Raw genomic sequence first — 20,376 nt, 5'->3', positions numbered from 1 at the left:
CTTTGGCCTTTTCAGCCAGGTGCCTGCTCCAGGTTTCCCACACTTTCAGCTTTTCCAGTCCTTCACAAGCTCCTGGAAGCTGTGGAGTGGCCAAGTCCTTTGCTGAAGCCTCCCAGCTCCTCAGCACAGGATGGAGAGGAGATTTTGGAAGATGTGACTCTGCTCTTCTCCATGGATGTGCACAGTCCTTCTTCTCAGGGCTGCTCTAAAATACTCCTCCCCAGGACAACCCTTGAGGCTTTACACCCTGTAGTAACCCCAGAGTAACTGGAGTAGGGGCTAAATTAACACGGCACTTCCTCCACCCCAACCAGGCTGGGTATGGGAAGTCACGGAGCATCCACTGTCCTTAGGAATCGCTCCAAGTGCCAGAGGAAGCATCTGAAAATATCAGCAGGCTCTGGAAGGCACCAGTCCTGCTCAGCCTTCCCAGTGTTGACTCAATGTTTTATTTTGATCAGGCATTTCAGCCCTTCCCGGAGGCGCTTTTAATCTTCGCTCTGTAACCTTTAAAGAGAGAGGTTTTCGTGGCCTCTGCAATGATTTTTTTTTTTGCCTGGATGGGGATGTCTGAGCTGCTCCGAGTAAAGAGATTAATTCAATTTTCCTAAACTGGAAATGGACTGAAAAACTGAGAGGCTTCATTGACTTTTCCTCACTCGGCTCGTGGTGTGTTAGAGAAACAATCAATGGGGGTGAACTTCTCAGCCAGCAGAAACCTGGCGTTCCCATCTCCAGGGAACCGGCTGGGGAAGATGGGAATAAACATTTTTAAGAAGTCTGGTTTGGCCAGAGCGCGTTCCTCCTCCGTCTTAAAACCATCAGGATAAATTCTCCTGGAAATGAATTACAAACAAATCCCTCATTTATCCCCGAGGTGACAGTCTTTTGCTGATATGTGCTTTCTGGAGACTAATAAGTTTTGAATGTCGGTGGGGCGGGGGAAGGAAAAAAATCAAAGTAATTACTTTGTGTTCCCAAGCTCCTTATTTGAGTAGGTGCCTGTGTGTTTATCTCCCTCTGTCATGCTGCATTGCTAATGGTAATTAAAAGCAAGGGATTTTTCTTGCTAGAAGTTGTTCTTATTTTCCACCTTTAGTGATTTTGGCCTCGGCGACGACGCTTTGCCACCGGCCAGTTACTTGTGAACTGCTCTCGTAGAAGGTCTGAGTTCAGGAAACTCTGCTTGTGCAGCTGGAACTGGATCATTTTGTCAATGCAGGCCTGTGCAACGTGAGGTGGGCGTTGGTTTTTTTCAGGCCGGGGTCTGGAAGCACATCCTGGAGGTGTCCGTCCTGGCGGCCACTGTCATCTCCGTGGTGGCTCCGGGAAGTCACGGAGAGCTCGCCGGCATTTGCTTTATTTGCACAGGATTCGGGTTGGTGGTGGTGGCAGCGAAAATGTGGAGCAAACCCATGCGGTCCGTGGTCGGGAATGGGGTCTGGATCCTTGGGAAAACCCACCCAGGACACTTTGGCCGTGGCTCAGGGGTGGGACAAGGAGTTCTGCTGGGTCCCCAGCCTTGGAGGGGACTTCAGTTTCTCCCTATACTTCATTTTCCACAGGAAACATGGAAGATGTTTTGTTGGGAAGAGGTTTTGGCTGGGAAGAGGTCACAGGGCTTTCCCCACAGGCCCCTCAGGCTGCAGAATCTTAGACCAGGTCTAAAGTCTGGATCAGGAGGCCAAAATTGCCGTTCCACCACGGTGTCCAGATCGTGGAAGGTTTTTCATCCCACAGAAATACAAGGATGAGTGTCAAAGCTTATTTTTAGGTCGGGGTAAAGCCTCTGTGTGATGGGTCCAGCACTCTTTAGCAGAATTTTGTGTGCCCAGAGAGCGGCTTTGTTTGTGTGCTTGCTCTGAAACTTCCGTGGGAACATTCCAGCAAATCCTCTTCTCTCTGTCCAATCCAAGGACCTTCCCCTCATTCCCTGCACTTCCACAGCTTCAGGCTCTGGAAGTCACATTGAGCACCACACGAGGGGTTGGGCTGGAGGCACAGAGGCAGCAGCGTGCAGGGATGGAAATATGATCCAATGGAACTCCAAGTGAGGAAGAAGAGGGAATTCCCTTGGTTTTCCTTCGTTAAAGGGTTTTTTTGCTTTAGAGTAGCAAAGCGCAGCAGCTCCCAGCACACGGAATGGGCTTCACTGGATCGTCTTCATTTGGAATCACAGAATCATTTGGGTTGGAAAAGCCCTCAGAGATCATCAAGTCCAACTCTTTACCTGTCACTGCCGAGGTCACCACTGACCCCTGTCCCCAAGTGCCACATCCACATGGCTTTGAAATCCTTCCAGGGATGGGGACTCCACCAAGGCTGGAAAACCCTTTTGGGGAAGAAACCTTCTCTGATAGCCAACCTAAACCTTCCCTGGCACAACTTGAGGCTGTTCCTTCTTGTTTTGTCTACTTGGGAGAAGAGCCCAACCCTCAGACTGAGCTTGAGCAAACATCCAGAGCCATCCCATGGGAACAGATCCCACTGTGAGTGTATGGGAATGTGAGCTCCATGTCTGAGCTCTCCAATAACCTTGGATCTCCTCTCTGGGTTAGAAACTGGTTTTTTCTCCCGTGCTTAAAGGTGGGCTCTGTGCTGGATGCTGTTCTGGGAGGTTCTGATGAAATTCCCAACAAACAGCTTTAAGGGAAAGGACGGCTTTTTAAGAAGGGAATTTGTGTGACACACAAAAAAAGAAATGACAAAAAAAATAAGAGGAAGACCCATCAGTGTGTCACGAGCAGCCATCCCAGGCATTTGTCTGCAGCTGAGGGAAAGGTAAAGACTGGATTGTCAGCTGGAGATGCATCTCTATTGCCTGGCTCCCACCTGCAAGTGGAAGCAATTAGGAAAATGTCCTACCTTTTTCACAGGAGGCGGCATCTTCCCAGCACGAGCCCCACAGCCAGAGAGACACGGATGAGGCCTGAAGGAGCAGATTGCTTTGCCCTGTCAGTCAGATCTCATTAGGACCTGCAGTGCCTCAGACCCCGTTATCAGCTCGGGGATAACTGATAGCAGGGCTGAGTGAGGGTGCTGGAGTCACTGCTTGTCACTTCTCTGGGCTCCGCAGTCAAATCTGCCACAGGTCTCTCTCTCTCTCTCTCTCTCTCTTCATTAGATTAAGCCAGGAGTGAAGCTTTCTGACCTGCTGATGCACCCTGGAACCAGAAATGTTTCCCTTGGAAGGGGTGGGAGCGGGCAGGGAACGGCTGGGCAGGAGGAAAACGTCAGTGTTGGGACACAAAGGGGCGGTGAGGACGTGGCCAGGTCTGGGAGCGGGGATTGCCAAGTGAGAGAAGAGAGGAGGAGGAGGAGGAGCAATGGCCCAGGGCCAATTCCTGGTGGGATAGAGGAGGGAAAAGGGAAACTGAGGAAAGGATGGGAATAGCAGAAGTGAGAGGACCAACAGGGTCAAGCCATGCCACAGCATTGGGGTGGAGCAGGGATGTCAGCAGATGTAGCCCAGGAACAGCAGGGTTCCAGCTCTTTAAGTCATTCACGGGAGGTTTAGATTAGATTTAGGAACATTTTTTTCCCCCAGAAAGGGCTGCAAAGCACTGGCACAGCTGCCCAGGGCAGTGGTGGAGTCCCCATCCCTGGGAGAGTTCAAAACCATGTGGATGTGGCACCTGGGGACATGAGTTAGTGGTGACCCTGGTGGTGAAATGGTTGCACTGGACACTTGAATTCAGGTAGATTGAGATACATTCCTCCATTTCCTTAATCACCAAGTTCTTTAATTCATTGACTTTTGGTCTGGTTTGGAGGTTTTGGTGAACTCAGGGCTAGTGGTGAGTCCTGGTGCAAAGCCCCATGTTCAGCTGGTGAATCTAAATAATCCTAAATAATCCTAAATAAGGATTTCTACCAACTTCATTCTGCAATCAGGAGTTTCGTCCTTCACCTTCTGCTGAGGACCTGTGCCTAGGGATGTGCTGGTCGTTCCAGGTGGTGGGATCTGTAAAATTCCCAGCTATCCTATCTTCAGGGTTTATTCTCCTTGGCCAAAGAAAGTCCCAAGATGGTTTTTCCACCTTTGAAATGCTGAGAGCTGGAGCTGATGCTGCTGGGGGCACCTGGGGACCTTCCTTTCTCACTGGTGCTGAAGGATTGATGATTATGGGGGGAATTATCCTCATGCCAGGGAATGTTCTCACCAGTCAGCCATCTCCTGGCTCTGGGATCACAGAATCATGGAATGGTTTGGGTTGGAAGGGACCCTAAAGCCCATCCAGTCCCATCCCCTGCCATGGTCAGGGACACTTTCCCCTATCCCAGGTTGCTCCAAGTGCCTCACCACCCTCACAATAAACCCTTTCCTCCTAAAATCAAATCTAAATCTCACCTCTTTTAGCTTAAAACTTCCTTTTTGTCCTGTCACTACCTCTGGACTGTGTAAAAAGTTGCTTTCCATCATTTTAAATTAATTCTCTTGAAGGACTTAAGGCTGCAAAGAGTTTGGGATGTAACCAAGGTTTTATGGGCTCCATGGGGTCAGCTGGGGACGAGATGCCATTCAGCATTTTCTGACCCATGGAGGAACAGCTGCACATCATCTTCTCCCCTCCCCCGCTCCCCTTTCCTCCCTCTTCAGCTGTGCAGTAACATCTTATTTGGGGGATTCAGCCGCCCCCGCGGTGTTCCCCAGGAGCTTTGCCGGCAAAGGCGTGGTCCATCTGAGTTGGATTTTGGTGTGATTGCCATAATTACCCTCTGACTTCCACCCTCGAGTGAGATGAGATGGCCCAAAAGGAGAGCTGTGATTTTTGAAGTAAAAAAATAAATAAATAAACGGAGAGATGATTCTTGAAGTGCCAAAGGCGAGAGGCTCCAGGGCAGGAATGAGCGGGGAATGCAGATCAGGCAACGCCGTCTTTCCAAGGTGGAGCCTCTGCTGAGGCTGACATTAAAAATTCCGACTCAAATGCAGGAAACATGGAGTAAAGGAGGTGAATTATTGATGGGGAGCAGGGATTACCATATCTGACAGATGGAGACTGTCTGAGAACATTTTGCAGAGTGGCATCTGCACCGTGCCTGATTGGCGTCCCTGAACTTTCGCACATCAGATGTCGAATATCAACACACAAACTCTGACGGAGCAATTAAATCTGTCCTGTAATGAACATGGGCCTCGTAGCCAGGAGAAATCCACACGGTCAGGTAAAGTCCAAATGCCTCAATTCTTATTTTTTAGGGAGCTATTTAAATAATTCCACCCAAAGCGGTGCATTGAATACACGCACGTGTGATGTCGACATTTAGATATATTCAGGAAATTATGTGCAATGTATCTTCTCTTACTCGAATTTTACTGAAGGCTGTAAAGCTCCCCCTCATATTTTATAATTCGTGTTCCAGATTGGAGCTCAAATAATACAGAAGAGCTCTGAAATTCAGCTGGCACCTCACGACACAGAAGTGCATTAACACCTAAAGCTGAAATGGCTCTCTCAAGTGCGCACAGAAGTCGTAGATCAGACACGGATTCCACATTGTCATGTGGGGAAAAACAAAGAGGAGAAGGGAAGAAGTGCAAATAAGAACAAGTTTGATGCTTTGGTGGGGAACAGCTTGGATTGGGAAGAAGCAAGATGGAAAACGTGGCTTTTCTAGTAGGATTCAGTGCCTTCGGATCCCGGGTTGTTTTCCTAAGCCCAGCCCATCGTGGGAAATGGGTGAATTTTTCTGCCATCTGTAAAAACTGGGGTGCTGAGGAAAATTCATGGAAAATGAATTCATGGAAATGAATTCATGGAAAATTTCCTTCATGGAAAATGTGCAGATTTTGGGAATCATCAGGAAAAGATGCCTTTTGTCCCTGGAGGGGGTTCAGGGCTGGAATCTGGGAAGTTACTCAGCGAGCATCAGCATTAGGAAAAATCTCTTCAGACAGAGGGTTGCCCAGGGCAGTGCTGGAGTCCCCATCCCTGGAGGGATTTAAATCCCTGTGGCTGTGGCACTTTGGGGACATGGTCAGTGGTGGCCTTGGCAGTGCTGGGAATGGTTGGACCTCATGATCTTAAAGGGCTTTTCCAACCTCAGTGTTTCCATGATTCCATGGTTTTGTGGGATGGCTGTTGCTGGGTTGGATCCATCCCGTTGGGCACACAAGGAGCCTCCCTCTGGCCCCATAATCACAGAATGGATAAGGTTGGAGGGGACCATGGTGGGGTCATTGATCCTTGTCACCCTCAAAGCAGCCTTTGAGAGAGCAGAGAAGTTCTGGACGAGGTGTCTCCAAAGTGCCTCGGGAAATTCTCAAATGGGAATTGAGGGAGGTCGATAAATTAATAAATGACTACAGAAAACTCCAGGTTCAGCTCTCCCAGCAGAGTCCTTTGGAGGTTTTGTGCAGTTGAAGGTGCGTTTCTGGAAGGAGATGAAAAGCAGTTCAGAGAATTGCTGTGCTTCTGATGGCTCTGATCTACTCCACCAGTCCAGAAGCAGTGCAGGGATTCTCTTCTCCCTCTGTGGGGACTGGTTTTGTTTCCAAGGAGTCACATAAAAAGTGATGAGCAAAGGGATGCAACTCCAAGGTATTCCACTAGTAAAACCTGTTTTTTCCATGCAGCGGAGAGTGGAGATAAAAACCACATCTACAGCTGTGGGTCTCACCCTGCACTGACATTGCCTTGATAATATTTTCATTTTAAATGCTCAGATCTGTGCTGCCTGGCAAAAAAAATACTGTAGTGAAGCTCTATTGGCTCAAAAATTTGGGATAATTGGAGCTAAACCCACCAGGAATGGCCAGAAGAGGCTGCAGCTGTGCTGCATACGGCAGTGTGGGAGCTGCTCTTTTAGGAGTGGTGGGTTTCAGTCCCTCTAAATAAGACTTTTACCCTCAGAATGATAGAGAGGGAAGAACAATTTCAGCCAAAAATGCTGCAAATGAGCAGCAGCTGCCCATAAAAACCTGTGGCCTCAAACCTGGAGGTTTCCAAGCATCAGGAGAAGTGCTGAGAACTGGCGGAGTTGGGATGAAATGTTCCTCAGGCCAGCAGCCAGCACAGAAAGCAAGGAGGAGAGGGTTGAAGCTCTTAATCCCTCATCCAGGAGATCCACAGTTCCATGTTGATGTCCGCTACTTCTGGACATCTCAAAATTCGGCCTTGAACCCATCCTGGTTTCTTTGTGTCCCATTTCTTCTCCTTGGATGGTGGCAGTCATGTCCTTGAGGTCGTGGTGGTGGTGGCACTGATGTGATGGGTCACTGGGTTGGGTTGGAGGCTGCTGCAGGATTTGTTTCCTCCTGGTTTGGGTAACTCCGTGCCCAGCAGGTCCCTTCCCAATGTCAGCAGTTTCTAGGCTGGATCAAGGCACCAGGAGAGAAAAAAAGGGCCATGATGCAAGAGAATCCTAAAAAATAAACTCTTCCATGAAAAACATCAATGTGATCAAGAAAAAGTTACAACAAATTTGATCTGGTGTCAGCTTGCCCACAAAAACTCTCCATTCCCTAATTTTGGAAGCCACCACAGCATTCAAAGTAAATGAACAAAGGTGGCCAGAAAAAAAACATGGAGTGGTGTTTTCAAGAGTTTGGGGCTGTTTGTGCGACCCCAGCCAGGGGTTCAAAGCTCCTGGGAAGCACCAGGGCCTGACCACGACCTACAACAGGGAAACACGGAGTTGTGGAACCCAACCATGGCCTACTACAGGTTCCTGAGTTGTGGAACCCAACCCCAGCCTACTAGAGGCAGACATTGACTTGATGGACTCTGCACAACCTACTCCAGACAGAAATTGATTTATTAAACCCAACTACAGCCTACTACAGACAGAAACTGATTTGTTGGAATCAACCATAATTACTACAGGTGAACACTGACTTGATGGACCCGACCACAGCCTAATACTGGAGCTGACCACAACTACTCCACACACTGAGTTGGTGGACTCAACCACAACCCACCACAGACAGACATTGACTTCTTGGACCTGACCACAACCTACTACAGGCAAAGATTGACTTGTTGGACTCAACCATATTTACTACAGGCAAACAGTGGCTTGATGGACCCAGCCATGACCTACTACAGGAATACACTGACTTGTGGAACCCAACCACAACCTATTGCAGGCTGACATTGATTTGTTGAACCTGACCGTGACCTACAGCAGGCAGACATTGACTTATTGGACCCAACCACAACTACTACAGGCTTAATGGACCTGACCACAACTACTACAGGCAGACACTGATTTGTGGAACCAATCTACAGCCTACTACAGACAGAAACTGACTTGTTGCAATCAACCATAATTACTACAGGCAGACACTGGCTTGATGGACCTGACCACAGGCTAATACTGGAGCTGACCACAACTACTAAAGACTTAGTGGACCTGGTCACAACCTACTACAGGCAGACATTGAGTTGATGGAACCCAGTCACAACCTACTACAGGCAAACACTGACTTGTTAAACCCAACTACAGCCTACTACAGGCAGACATTGACTTACTGGACCCGACCACAACCTACTACAGGCAAACACTGGGTTGATGGACCTGACCACAGCCTAATACTGGACCTGACCACACCTACTACAGACTTAATGGACCTGACCACAACTACTACAGGCAGACCCTGACTTGTGGAACCCAAACACAACCTACTACGTTAACTTACTGGACTCAACCATGCGTACTACAAGCAGACATTGACTTGTGGAACCAAACCATACTTATCACAGGCACACATTGACTTACTGACCACAACCTGACCACAGCCTACTACAGGCAAACACTGGGTTGATGGACCTGACCACAGCCTACTACTGGACTTGACCACAACTACTACAGGCAGACACTGACTTGTTGGACCTGACCATGTCCTACTACAAGAAGACGTTGATGTGTGGAACACAACCGTACTTACCACAGGCAGACACTGACTTGTTGAACCCAAACACAACTTACTACAGGCAGATATTGACTTGTTGGATCCAACCATGACCTACTACAGGCAGACACTGACTTGAGGGCCCTACTTGAGCTTCTGCCCCATTCACTGTTCTGTCCCCACCAGGCACATCCCGTTGTGTCCTTCACCCCTCAGCAGCTCCCAACCGCTGCTGGTTTATCAAAGCTCAGCTGGCACCACTGAGCACGTCCCCGATCGCATCCAGTTCCACATCACTTGATCCGAAATAAAGCCGGGGTGTTGCCACAGTAATTGTTGATCCCAAAGGGGAGCGAAAATGGTGGGGTTTTTTTGCTGACTGGAGCAGTCTCTGCAGCACTTTCCATGGAAGTGCTGACTCCCTCTTCTTTCAGGCTACATTCATTCCCACGTTCCCTCTCATTTATGCATGAGGCAAGGGGAAAAATTCCTTTAATATTCCTTGTAAACTGGCAGATGGTATAGATAATTTTTTGGTTTTTTTACTATATGCAGTAAAATGCAAATGTGTGTGGCTTGTTTGCAAATGCTGGCATTAATAACTGATATTTAAACAGGCCAGATTAACACTTTTACTGATCTATTAAAAAGATTTTTTTCCAATCATTTGCACACTCAAAATCAATTTTAATACAACATGTAAATTGAATTTAATTTTTTTATATAAAATTGCATTTATCTTCCTGAGCCATTAAATTTACTATTTAATATGTACTTTCCAGCTCACTTGGCTAGAATTTCATTGCTCTTTATCTGTATAAATTTAATTAGCCTTGATATCATCAGTATATTATAGAACTAATTAAAGATTTAGATAAGTGCTGAGGGTGCTTGTTTAATACCCTATAAAGTTCCATTTGGAGAGCAAGAATTTCCATCTTTCATTAGGATCAGCCGGTTCGGAGCTCCAAGGAGTGGCTCAGACATTGTTTTTTGAAGAATTATTTAATGGGGCTTAATGGATTTATCCTTCCTTTGAAAAGCTGTGTAATTACTGTGTCTCCCTGCACGCTGGGAGGGGGCTTGGAGTTGTTCAGGGATGGGTTGTAAGTGCTCCGTGCATGTGGTGATGCTCAGAGATCCCCATTCACAGAATCCTGGGGTTGTTGAGGTTGGAAAAGTCCTCCAAGGTCATGGAATCCAAGCTGTGCCCGATCCCCACCTTGTGACCAGCCCAGAGCCCTGAGTGCCACATCCTTGGACACCTCCAGGGATGGGCACTCCAGACCTCCCTGGGAGACCAATTCCAATGTTCACCAACCCTTTCCATGAGGAAATTCCTGCTTCTGCTGATGTCCCACCTGAGCCTCCCCTGGCACAGCTTGAGCTCATGTTCCCAGCAGGGCAACGTTGTCCAAGTGATGAACCCCGGGAGGAAGGGCAAAGGAAACAAGAAGGAAATATTAATGAAGAAAGAATAGATAACGTGGATAAATATCAGGATAAAAAGGAGGAGGGAGAACAGGAGAGAGCTTTGGGAAGGGTGGTGACATTCTGCACATCCCTTCCCCTTCCCTTTGCTAATGAGCTCTGCATTTCAGCGGTGATTTCTGTGTTTGACAAAAAGCTCTGCAGCGGTGACAAACCCAGTGACAGAGCTGCACGTGGCACCCAAAGGTGTTGGCTGGGGGTGGGTTTAATCCCAAACTGCCGTCATCTGTATAAAAAGCAAACCCCCAGGTGAGCTGATTTGTATGTAGGGCTTCCTGCGCTGTCTCTGTGGTTTAAACTTTAAAAGGGAGAATAATTGGAATTTCTAACGAGGTTGTCTCTAATTAGAAGGTTGCACTTGTGCCCTTTTGAATAAATACAACTGTTTTTCTTGCCTGGCTCTGTACCTGATCAGAGCCCTGTGTGGGTGCTGAGCAAGGGGTGAGGGCTTCCCAACTCTGATACTTTTTCCTGCCTTGGATAAATGACTTAATTTTAATTATTCTTCCAGCTTTACAAAGAACCAGCCAATATTATCCTTCCATCCCTTGGCTGGTTATTAAGGGCTGTGATTTGCAGGGGTGTAAAGCACCACTGCACTCCAAATTCACTTTGATTTCCTCCTCTCATGCTTTGTTTTCTTTCCCAAACCATTTCCCACCTTGGAAGTTTGCACATTTTAGGTTTTTAAGTGGGGTTTTTTTATGTTCTTGTGGTAGCACAGCCCCAGACCCACGTGTGCCTCCTGCCCCAAATTCTGCCCCGTGTGGTGATGGGGCAGCTGCTTCCAAAGGGCTATGGATGAGCACAGAGACGATGGAGATCACAGTGATAGGAACATTTTTTGCCTGCTTTTGGGTTTTTTTTCAGTCCATGGAATCATGTAGGGGCTTCTTCCTCACTCCAGGCAGACAGGAGAAGTGTCCAGGTCTTGGTGTGGCATCTGAGAGGAGCTGAGGTTGACCAGAACAGCAAAACCATCTCTGATGTGAACTCCTCTAAAGCACTTTGGGTTCTTCTGGAGGCACAGAAGGAGCATTCTTGGTGCTGTCCCCAGAACTGCTCCAGGTTAACTGAAAATCAAGGAAGAAACCTGACCAAGTGACCCCGTGGAATGGTGTCCCGAGGGTGATGGTATTCCCTTATTTTAGGGTTGTAGCTGCAACTTAGGATGAGCAGTGGTTGGAGAGTGGAACTGGATCCATCCCTGGAAGTGTCCCAGGCCAGGCTTGCGTTGTCCCAGGTTTCTTGGAGCAGCCTGGGATAGTGGGAGGTGTCCCTGCCCATGGCAGGGGGTTGGAATTCTATGATCTTTGAGGTCCTTTGCAACCCATCTGTGATTCCATGAAAAGCTGAGATGCAGCTGTCCCATCCCTGTTTTCCATCTTGTTGTCAGAAGCTCTGGAGATGGAACAAGCAGCTCCCTCCCATATTTGCAGATTTTTGGTTTAAAATGCTGCTCACTGACACATGTGTGCAAACATCCCTGCAGTCTTCACGAGGCGCAGAAATTACAGTAATTGCTGCTTTACCTGGATTTTCCTTCGGTGTTCTGAACTTTCAAAATTACCTTCACAAACTCCTGCTGGCCGGAGCTCGGCTCTCCTGCCCCAGCTCCTGTAACCGTTCTCAGCTCTTCCCCAATTCCCACCTCTAATGACTCCAAAGGGAAAAATGCCCCATGGGATTTTCTTCTTGGTCAAGCCAGGCCTGAAAATCCATTTATTCTGCCTTATTTGACTGAAGTTACCTCATTTCTTGCTGTGTTTTCCGGTTTTTTTGCACTCACTCTTGTCCCCTCTCTGTTTAAATGTCATTGTTCCACCATGATCTGCAAATATCAAAATTGAGTGATTTTATAATCACAGCTTCGGTCTTTTTTATCATCTTCAACTTCTTGCTTGTCCTATCTGGTGGTTTTCCATAAAATCAAAGGATTTGGGTTGGAAGGGACCTTAAAGATCATGGAAATCCACCCCTGCCATGGGCAGGGACACCTTCCACTATCCCAGGTTGCTCCAACCTGGCCTTGGACACTTCCAGGGATCCAGGGACAGCCACAGCTTCTCTGGGAATTCTCTCCCAGCCCCTCCCCACCCTCATCATAAAATCTTCCTTCTATCCCATCTCCCTCTCCCCTCATTTAGTTTTTATCCCGATTCCCTGTAAGAGCTTCCTACTTAACCTTTGGGACTTTCCCATTAGAGCAGCAATTCCGGGTGCTGCCAAAGCGCCTCCCTAATCCCCCAGAGGAGAGGGAGATAAGGGACAGGATTTCAATCTCTCCTTTTTTTGTTGTTCCCTTTGGCTAATTCAGCCCCCAGACTGGAATTCCTGCCCGGTGAATCCATTCCTGCCGGCACTAAGGCAGAGCAGGAAGGGATAATTAAAGTGAGATCCTTTATTCTGAAACATCACACCCAAGGTCCTCCTCTGAAGAAGACATCAAGTCGTTCTCAGGGAAATCAGAATTTCATTTGGAATTCACCTGACCACCTTTTGAAAACTTCTTTTGGTTTTTTTTTTTGGGTTATAGGTGAACATTAGCATTTAAATGGAGAATGGTATTAACAGCCCTCAGAGGAGCTGGGCTCATCCTCATTGCCTTTCCCGAGATTTTTTTTTTCCCCTAAATGAGAAAGCTTCTTAATTTTTATTCTCTTCCGCAAGAACAGATCCTCATTGCCTTTCCCGAGATTTTTTTTTCCCCTAAATGAGAAAGCTTCTTAATTTTTATTCTCTTTCTGCAAGAACAGAGTTCAAGAGACCATTTTTTAAATGTGGATCTCTCTCTATATACAAGCTCAAAATGCCTCCTTGTGAAATGGGTTCGTTGTTGGCAATTTGCTGTTTTCTTTTAAAAGTGCTGCTTAAAACCCAACAAAACAAACTGGTTTGGGGGTCAGGTGGCTTCTGCACTTTTGGTTGGCCCACAGGATGTTTTTTTCCTGCAGCTGGGAACCATTTCCATCCCATTAAAGGGATATTTAACCTTCCCTATCTGCTCTTAGCACAGAGCTGTTCTTCGTGTCATGGTGGACCTTCCAGGGGCAATTCCAGATGGGTAAAGGGAGCAGGGAGAGTTCAGTTTTGTATTCTTTGTTCTCAGGTTTGTCCTAAAAAATGCCAAAAAAAACTCAAGGCAACTTTGCACTCAGTCCCGTTGCCAGTGGTCAGCGGAACAGGCCCCGGGTGTCTTGGTTGAGATGTGAGTTCATCATATGAAAAATGGATTTTATTTTTTAAAAATTAACAAGTCCTTGTCGTCCAAACCATCAAAATTAGCTAATTATCCTCTATGAGCAGGATATTAATGATTTGGGATACCTCAGGCAGTCCTTCACTCCTCATTCCCCAAAATACTGCCATCGACACCGGAGCTGGATGCCAGTGGAGAAGTTCTTTTACCATCCTGAAGAGCTGAAGGCTTGGAGCAGATTAATGCTTCCTCCCCTCGTAAAGAGCAGCTGTTATTCCGTAGGAACTCGGGAGAGACACTCCCTAAGAACCTGTTCCATGTTTTTGTGTATAAAGCCTCTCCGATCAGATCAGCTCAACAAATCCCACTGGTGCTTTTCAGCAGAACACAAATAAGTGATGACTGTGTGAATAAACACGGAAATAAAAGGATTTCCCTGTTGGGATGAGTCCCTGGAACACTTTGTTCCCATCAGCTGCATTCCCACAGCCCTGGAATGGGTTGGGTTGGAAGGGACCTCCAAAGTCATCCACTGGCCATGGGCAGGGACACCTTCCACCATCCCAGGCTGCTCCAAGCCCCGTTCAGCCTGGCCTTGGACACTTCCAGGGACCCAGGGGCAGGGAAGTTTTGCTCCACAGCCTTCCCAAGGTGCCAGAGCTCCTTAAAGGAGGGAACAAGGACTAAAGCTGCGCAACCTGATCCCTGGCCAAGCTCAGCAGCACAGCCCCAGCTTTTCCTCACAGCTCCTTCCTCACCTGTCCTAAATCTGGGCTGACTGACGAATCCTGCACCTCACAAACACAGGATTCATCTGTCGCTCTTTTCAGGATCAGATTATTTTCTAATTAAAAATTTCCTCTGAAATAAAAAGGGGAGCAAGCAAGGCAGCAGGGAAGGAGCACAAGGTGTGCATTTTTAATTGGGTGCAATTAAAAACCTGCCGCTCCGGCGTGGCAGCGCCTGCGGCCAAGCCCGATTTGCATGAGTAATTATTCACTCCATTCCAGAGTCTGCTCAACTTTGCCTTCCTTGTCTTTGAAAGTATTAATAAATATTGATCAGACGCTCTCCTGTTTGCCTTCGCCCGAGCAGCTCTGATGGACTCAGCCTCTGATGTTATCAAATAATGAAATATGAAAGAGGCAGTGGGATGAGCCTCTTGTTCTGTGATTTTTTATTTAAGGCTCTTCATTTTCCTTTCACGAGTGTGTTTGGCCCTGCCATTATAAACCCTCTTCTGATTATCAAGAGGAGGCTGAGGAAAGCGAGGTGTAAAGGGTGGAGGGAATAAATAAACGGAGGACAGGTGAGGGGAATGTGCTCCGTGGAACGCCGGGAAACTGCTTTGTGTTTGTAAAGTTGAGGTTTAAAACTGAGGAAAGGAATTAATCATCATCAACAGCTCCGTCTATCATCTGACAAACAGGTTAATAAATAATTATATGGGATTGGCATTCCTATCCAAAGAGGAAATTTAGCTTCCCAGGCTTTCTTTTGGCTTTAACGTGGGCACAGCCGAGCACAGGGAAGCTGATGTGTACCCTTCCCAGATCCTCAGCCTGAGCAGGAAGAGCTTCCAGGGCTCAGCAAGGGATATCTGGGGGGAGAAGAGAAGGGATCAAAGCAGGGTGGATGGACTTTAAGGTCCCTTCCAACCCAAACCACCATGGTCACCACTGAACCTCATCCCAGTGCCAGTTCCAATGCCTTTGGAACACTTCCAGGGATGGGGACTCCACCCCTGCCTGGGCAGCTGTGCCAGGGCTGGAAAACCCTTCGGGGAAGAAATTTCCTTTACTATCCAACCTAAGCCTCCCCTGGCCCAGCCTGAGGCCATTTCCCCTTGTCCTGTCCCTGTTCCCTGGGAGCAGAGCCCGACCCCCCCCAGCTGCCCCCGCCTTTCCAAAAATCCCTGATTTTGGAGCCCTCATTCTCCATCCAGCTGCCTTTCCTCCATCTCACCTGGCTCCATCAGCAGCTGTTTGGGCCCAGTCTCTGGGCACAGGAGCTGAAAATGCAGAGCTCTGAAGGCCCAGAGCTCGGCAGGTGAGGTCTGAGAGCCTCCAAAGCTGCAGCCACTGCTGTGATTTGCAGTCTGGCAGTGTTGGGTGCTCTCTGCAAAGGCACAGCCACCCCTGAGAGTCTCAAAGAGGAATTCAGTATTCAGCTTTGCCATGCTTGCCCTGGTCGCTGTTTTAATGCATTCAAGGAGGACAGGAAGGGAGGGAGGTGAGAACTTTTCATGGAGCCCCTGCTCCTGAGTCTGAAATTATTTGTTCCACCTGCCCTTGTTGTCCTGCAGAAGCTGGAGGAGTCATGCAGGGACCTCATCTCAGCTGCTCCAGCCCCTCCCTGCTTTGCTCCTCAGCCAAAAAAATGCTGAATATTTGGCTGAAACAAATCCTTGCTGTCCTGTGGTGCCTGCAGCCACACCGGGATCCTTTCAGTTCTCCTTCCCTGAGTCTCCTGAAGGTTGAGAGATTTGGTATCACTCACCTGGAGAGGAGAAGGCTCCAGGGAGAGCTGAGAGCCCCTTGCAGGGCCTCAAGGGGCTCCAGGAGAGCTGCAGAGGGACTGGGGCCAAGGGCAGGAGGGACAGGAGCCAGGGAATGGCTTCCCACTGGGAAAGGGGAGATTGGGGTGGGGGAATCGTGGGAAGGAATTCCTGGCTGGGTGGGAATTCCCAGAGCAGCTGTGGCTGCCCCTGGATCCCTAGAAGTGTCCAAGGCTGGGCTGGATATTGGTGCTTGGAGCAGCCTGGGACAGTGGGAGGTGTCCCTGCCCATGGCAGGGGTGGCACTGGATGGGCTTTAAGGTCCCTTCCAACCCGAATCATTGTGGGATTTTAGGATGATGTTCAGTAGGAGGATGTCCAGGCTTTGTTCAGCTTTCTCTGCTCGTGGCACTGCTGAATAAAAGCAACAACTTTTGGAATTCTGCAAAAATAAAGGTCTGGACCATCCAGCAGCACAATTACCCAGGTTTTTTTTTCTCTTTCCAGGCAGTACTACGAGATGCTCTACCAACACAGCAGATGAGCTGCTGACCCTGGTGGTGGACCAGGGCGTGAAGTACACGGAGCTGGAATACATCTACGCCCTGAACCTGCTGCACCGCAGCCAGACGGGCGTGGGGGACCAAACCACGCAGAACATGAGGCTGCAGCGGCTCAAGGAGATCATCTGTGAGCAGGCTGCCATCAAACAGGCCACCAAGGACAAGAAGATCACCACTGTGTGACCTCCTCTGCCACCCAGCTCACGTGGGGCTGGCGGGTGGCACCTCCAAGTGTTTTTGTTTGGGTTTTCGTGTTGTTTGGTTTTGTTTCGTTTTGTTTTGTTTGGGGGTTTTTTGTTTATTTGTTTTCGGGTTTTTTGCGGTTTTGGGAGGGGGTTTATGTTGGTTTTCTTTGGTTTGCTTTGGGTTTTTTAGGGTTTTGGGGTTTTTTTTATTTTTTGTTGGTTTCTTTTTTGTTTGGTTGGAGGGTTTTTTTGGGTTTTGTTTTGTTTTAATCAAAGGCAAAAGCGCAAATCTTTTGGGCATTGTGGTGAGGAGGGAAATGCCATTTGAGATTTGGGGTTGGGGTGGTTTCAGTGTGTATCCACGTAATGCTTCCTTCATGTTCTCCCCGAAGCGATTCCACAGCAGGAACGGCGTCCCACTGGGGTTTGGGGCGGGATATTCGGCTTTGCTCTGTTGCTGCTGCTTCGCCTCGAGATGCAAAGGGAGCTGTGGGGTGGGAAAAGGGAAAATTGGGTCTCGGAGGTTCAGACCACACTGAATAATCAGCACCCTGCCAGTCAAGCCCAGACCTGTTGGTCACACGGGGGGATCTTGATGATTTTGAGATGTTTTTTGGAGAGCTCTGCCAGTGCTCTCTCCAAGTTGTAGCCACGTGAAGTTTTCTGCTGTTTCCACTGCTGAAGGATGGAGTTGTTTATCCCTTCAGGTGCTGATCAGCCAGTTCTCCACGTGGGAGGTAACACGGGACCATTTGTTTCCACCTCTCCTCTTTCATTATCCCGGAGCCATCTGGCGCCGGCTCCCGCAGCGCTGCGTGGATGAAGGAGAGAATTGCCAATATAAAATAACAAAAAACTTCATTCTCTTGTTCTGAATATTATCTTTGAGTCCCCCCCAGCTCAGAAGAGATTTTGTGTCTGTCACTTGATGCACTGGAAGGACGGGCAGGGGTTGTGTAGCTCAGCACCAATGATCAGCAAGGGCAGGAGGGCAGATCCCAAATCCAGAGCACCATTTCTGCCCTGCCTTGACTCTGTAAATCCACCTGGCAAAAGGTTCCTTGTTCCTCCAAAATCAGAATACACCGCACTTGTATTTGCCAAGAAAATTGGGGACCCAGCTGGGTTTCCTGTGCTGAAAAAGGTTCTCTCTGAGCTGTAGGTGCTTTGTGTGTCAACCTTGAAATTGCAGAATTAAAGGATGTTTCAAGGCTCTGGTGGTTTGGCTGGCTGTTTTTAAGAAGTGTCATTCCTGAGATGTTTAAAAGATTCCTTTCCAGGGCCAAATTCAATGTTCTCCAAGGCTCCATCAGTGGGGAATGATTTTCTGAGTCATTCAGTCCAACCCTCACCTGCCACAGACCAACTCAAGAGGCTTCTCAACATGCATGTGAAAAGCAGAGCCCATCACTTGTCATTGTTAGGAACCTTTTTCTGGGGTTTTTTCCTTATTTTATTCCTAATCCCGATTTCTCTCATGTCAATATTGGCCGTTAACTGCAGGAGTTCCTCCCTTTTCCTGATGGGTTTGTAGGAGGGTGGAGGATTCCGTGAGGGATGGTGATGGGATGTTCCTGGGATCACAGATCTGTGCTCACCTGCTCAGACATTGAGAAGTGCTGCGGTGCAGCTCCTGCAATCCTGGATATTCCCTACCCAGCCTCTGGAAAAGGGAAAAGCAGCTGCTTGGTACATGGAAACCCCATTTCAGACCCTTTGAGGTGCAGGAGTGATGTGTGAGGAGCTCTGAATTCAGACTGGGTGGCTGTGGGCTAACATCAGGTTGGGTTTTATTCCCTTTGACTTCAATTTCTTCCTAATCTGAGGCTCTGCTTTGCTGATCTCAAGCTTTGCAGTCCACATTTCCCACCCACCCAGCAGCTGTGCTGGTGGGGGCCAGGACACATTGGATAAAATCAGGAAAATCTCATCTTTGGGAGTATTTTTGCTTCTAAAATAAATTATTTTAAGTATTTTTCCCCGAGCTGCCCCTCATGTCGTCCATCACAGCCCCACAAGGTGTGAACAGAGCAGCAGTGACTCAGGGACTCACCTGCAGCAGGTGGAGAGGAAGGAGAAGCTTTAGCAACTGAGGTAATTGGAGCTTAAAATTAACTGGTGTCTCTCCTCAAGTGCTCGGACTCAGTCCCCTCCAAACCTTCACGAGGGAAGTAAATATTCCCTGGGTATTCCAGGGATCACACCGTGGAGAAAGGCAGGAGCAGCGTGTGGAATGTGGGAATCCAGACCCCGAGCACCTCATTCCAGCCCCACACTGACATTCCCTGCTCCAGCTTCCTCTCCACATCACAAGAACATTGGACTCAATGATCTTAGAGGTCTTTTCCAACCTTAATTCCAGGATTCCAAGAAGATGTTGCAAGAAAGAATCCTCATCCAAGAGTCCTTGCTGAGTATTTTTTCCTGGGAAGGAGGTTTTGGAACGAACCGTGTTTTCCTCCCACCGAAAGTGTAGCACACCATGGCTGTTGAGATTGTGAAGCACAGACATTGGGTTGTTTATCTCGGAGAGTTGCTCAGCCTGGAGAAAAGGAGGCTCAGGGGGAACCTTCTCACTCTCTACAACTCCCGTACAAGAGGTTGTAGCCAGGTGGGATTTGGTCTGTTCTCCCCTAAGCAACAGGAAACCTCCTCAAGTTGCACCAGGGAAGGTTTAGATCGGATAGGAGGGAAAAGATCCCCTTGCAAAGGCTCTGGCCTGAGTGTTGGTGTTTGTTTCAAATCCTCCCTCACTGACAGGAGATGGAGTGGGTGTGGGGGAGAGATTTTGGGAACATTTTTTGTTTACTGAGCTGGGCTGTGGGTAGAGACAAGCTGTTGTGGTTGGGAGTAAATAACTCCTCAGACAATCGCCTCACCGTGTCCACACAGCCTCCTCAGCATCCATCTGGAGCCACATTTAGGGGGCCAATCCTAAGGGGGTTGAAGAAGAAGGTGGCTCTGACCCACCAGAGGCTCCCGAGGTGTTGCCATGTCCCCTGAGGGCACATTTGGTCACCAGGTGTCTGGAGTCCTCTCCACAGAGGAGCCACCACCTTTTTGGGTTTGGGCCAAGTCCCACAGTCCCTCGTTGGTGCTCAGGTGTCCTCGTGATCCTGTCCAGATTTATCAGGCTCTGGCTGTCCTGGATTTAGCAGCTCTTAGGGATGGAACAGAAGCTCAAGGCTCCTGAAAGCACCAGCCCTCGGGAAACTTTTCTGCCTTCCCAGTATTGACTTTTCCTTTCTTGTTGTCTGGTTCCTATTTCTCCGTCCCAGCCTGTGGAACTCAGCCCCACAGGGCATTTGTAACACGTTTGCAGTGGGACATGGTTTCCCAAAGGGAAAAAACCACAGGAGGGTGTTGGAAATGGTGCAAATATCCCAGGAACCTCCTTTATCTTCGACCTGAGCTGCACAGAGCACGATGTACCCCAAATCTGCCCTGCAGGAGGGACCCAGTCCTCACTCTGGGACAGGAGCACAGAACATCTCCAGTTCTGCATCCAGGGCTGGAGCCAACAGCAGCAGGACCTGGAGCTGCTGGAGAGAGTCCAGGGGATGCTCTGGTGCTGCCGCCGGGGA

At 48.5% G+C, this 20,376-nt stretch overlaps 1 protein-coding gene across 1 annotated transcript in view; it reads left to right on the top strand.

The window, feature by feature from the left end:
- The window catches only part of EXOC4 (exocyst complex component 4), a 290,535-nt gene extending 273,615 nt beyond the window's left edge, over positions 1-16,920 (top strand). Inside the window, 2 exon segments of the mRNA XM_008628862.2 lie at positions 16,552-16,573; positions 16,575-16,920. Of these exon segments, the coding sequence (XP_008627084.1) occupies positions 16,552-16,573; positions 16,575-16,790 (238 nt within the window). The 3' untranslated portion in view covers positions 16,791-16,920.
- Positions 16,921-20,376: the final 3,456 nt, after the last annotated feature.

This window comes from Corvus brachyrhynchos, unplaced genomic scaffold (assembly GCF_000691975.1).
Source record: "Corvus brachyrhynchos isolate BGI_N302 unplaced genomic scaffold, ASM69197v1 scaffold182, whole genome shotgun sequence".
In the NCBI taxonomy this organism is placed as follows: domain Eukaryota; kingdom Metazoa; phylum Chordata; class Aves; order Passeriformes; family Corvidae; genus Corvus; species Corvus brachyrhynchos.
Note: the sequence above shows the minus strand (reverse complement) of the source record. Positions and strands in the feature narration are given on the sequence as shown.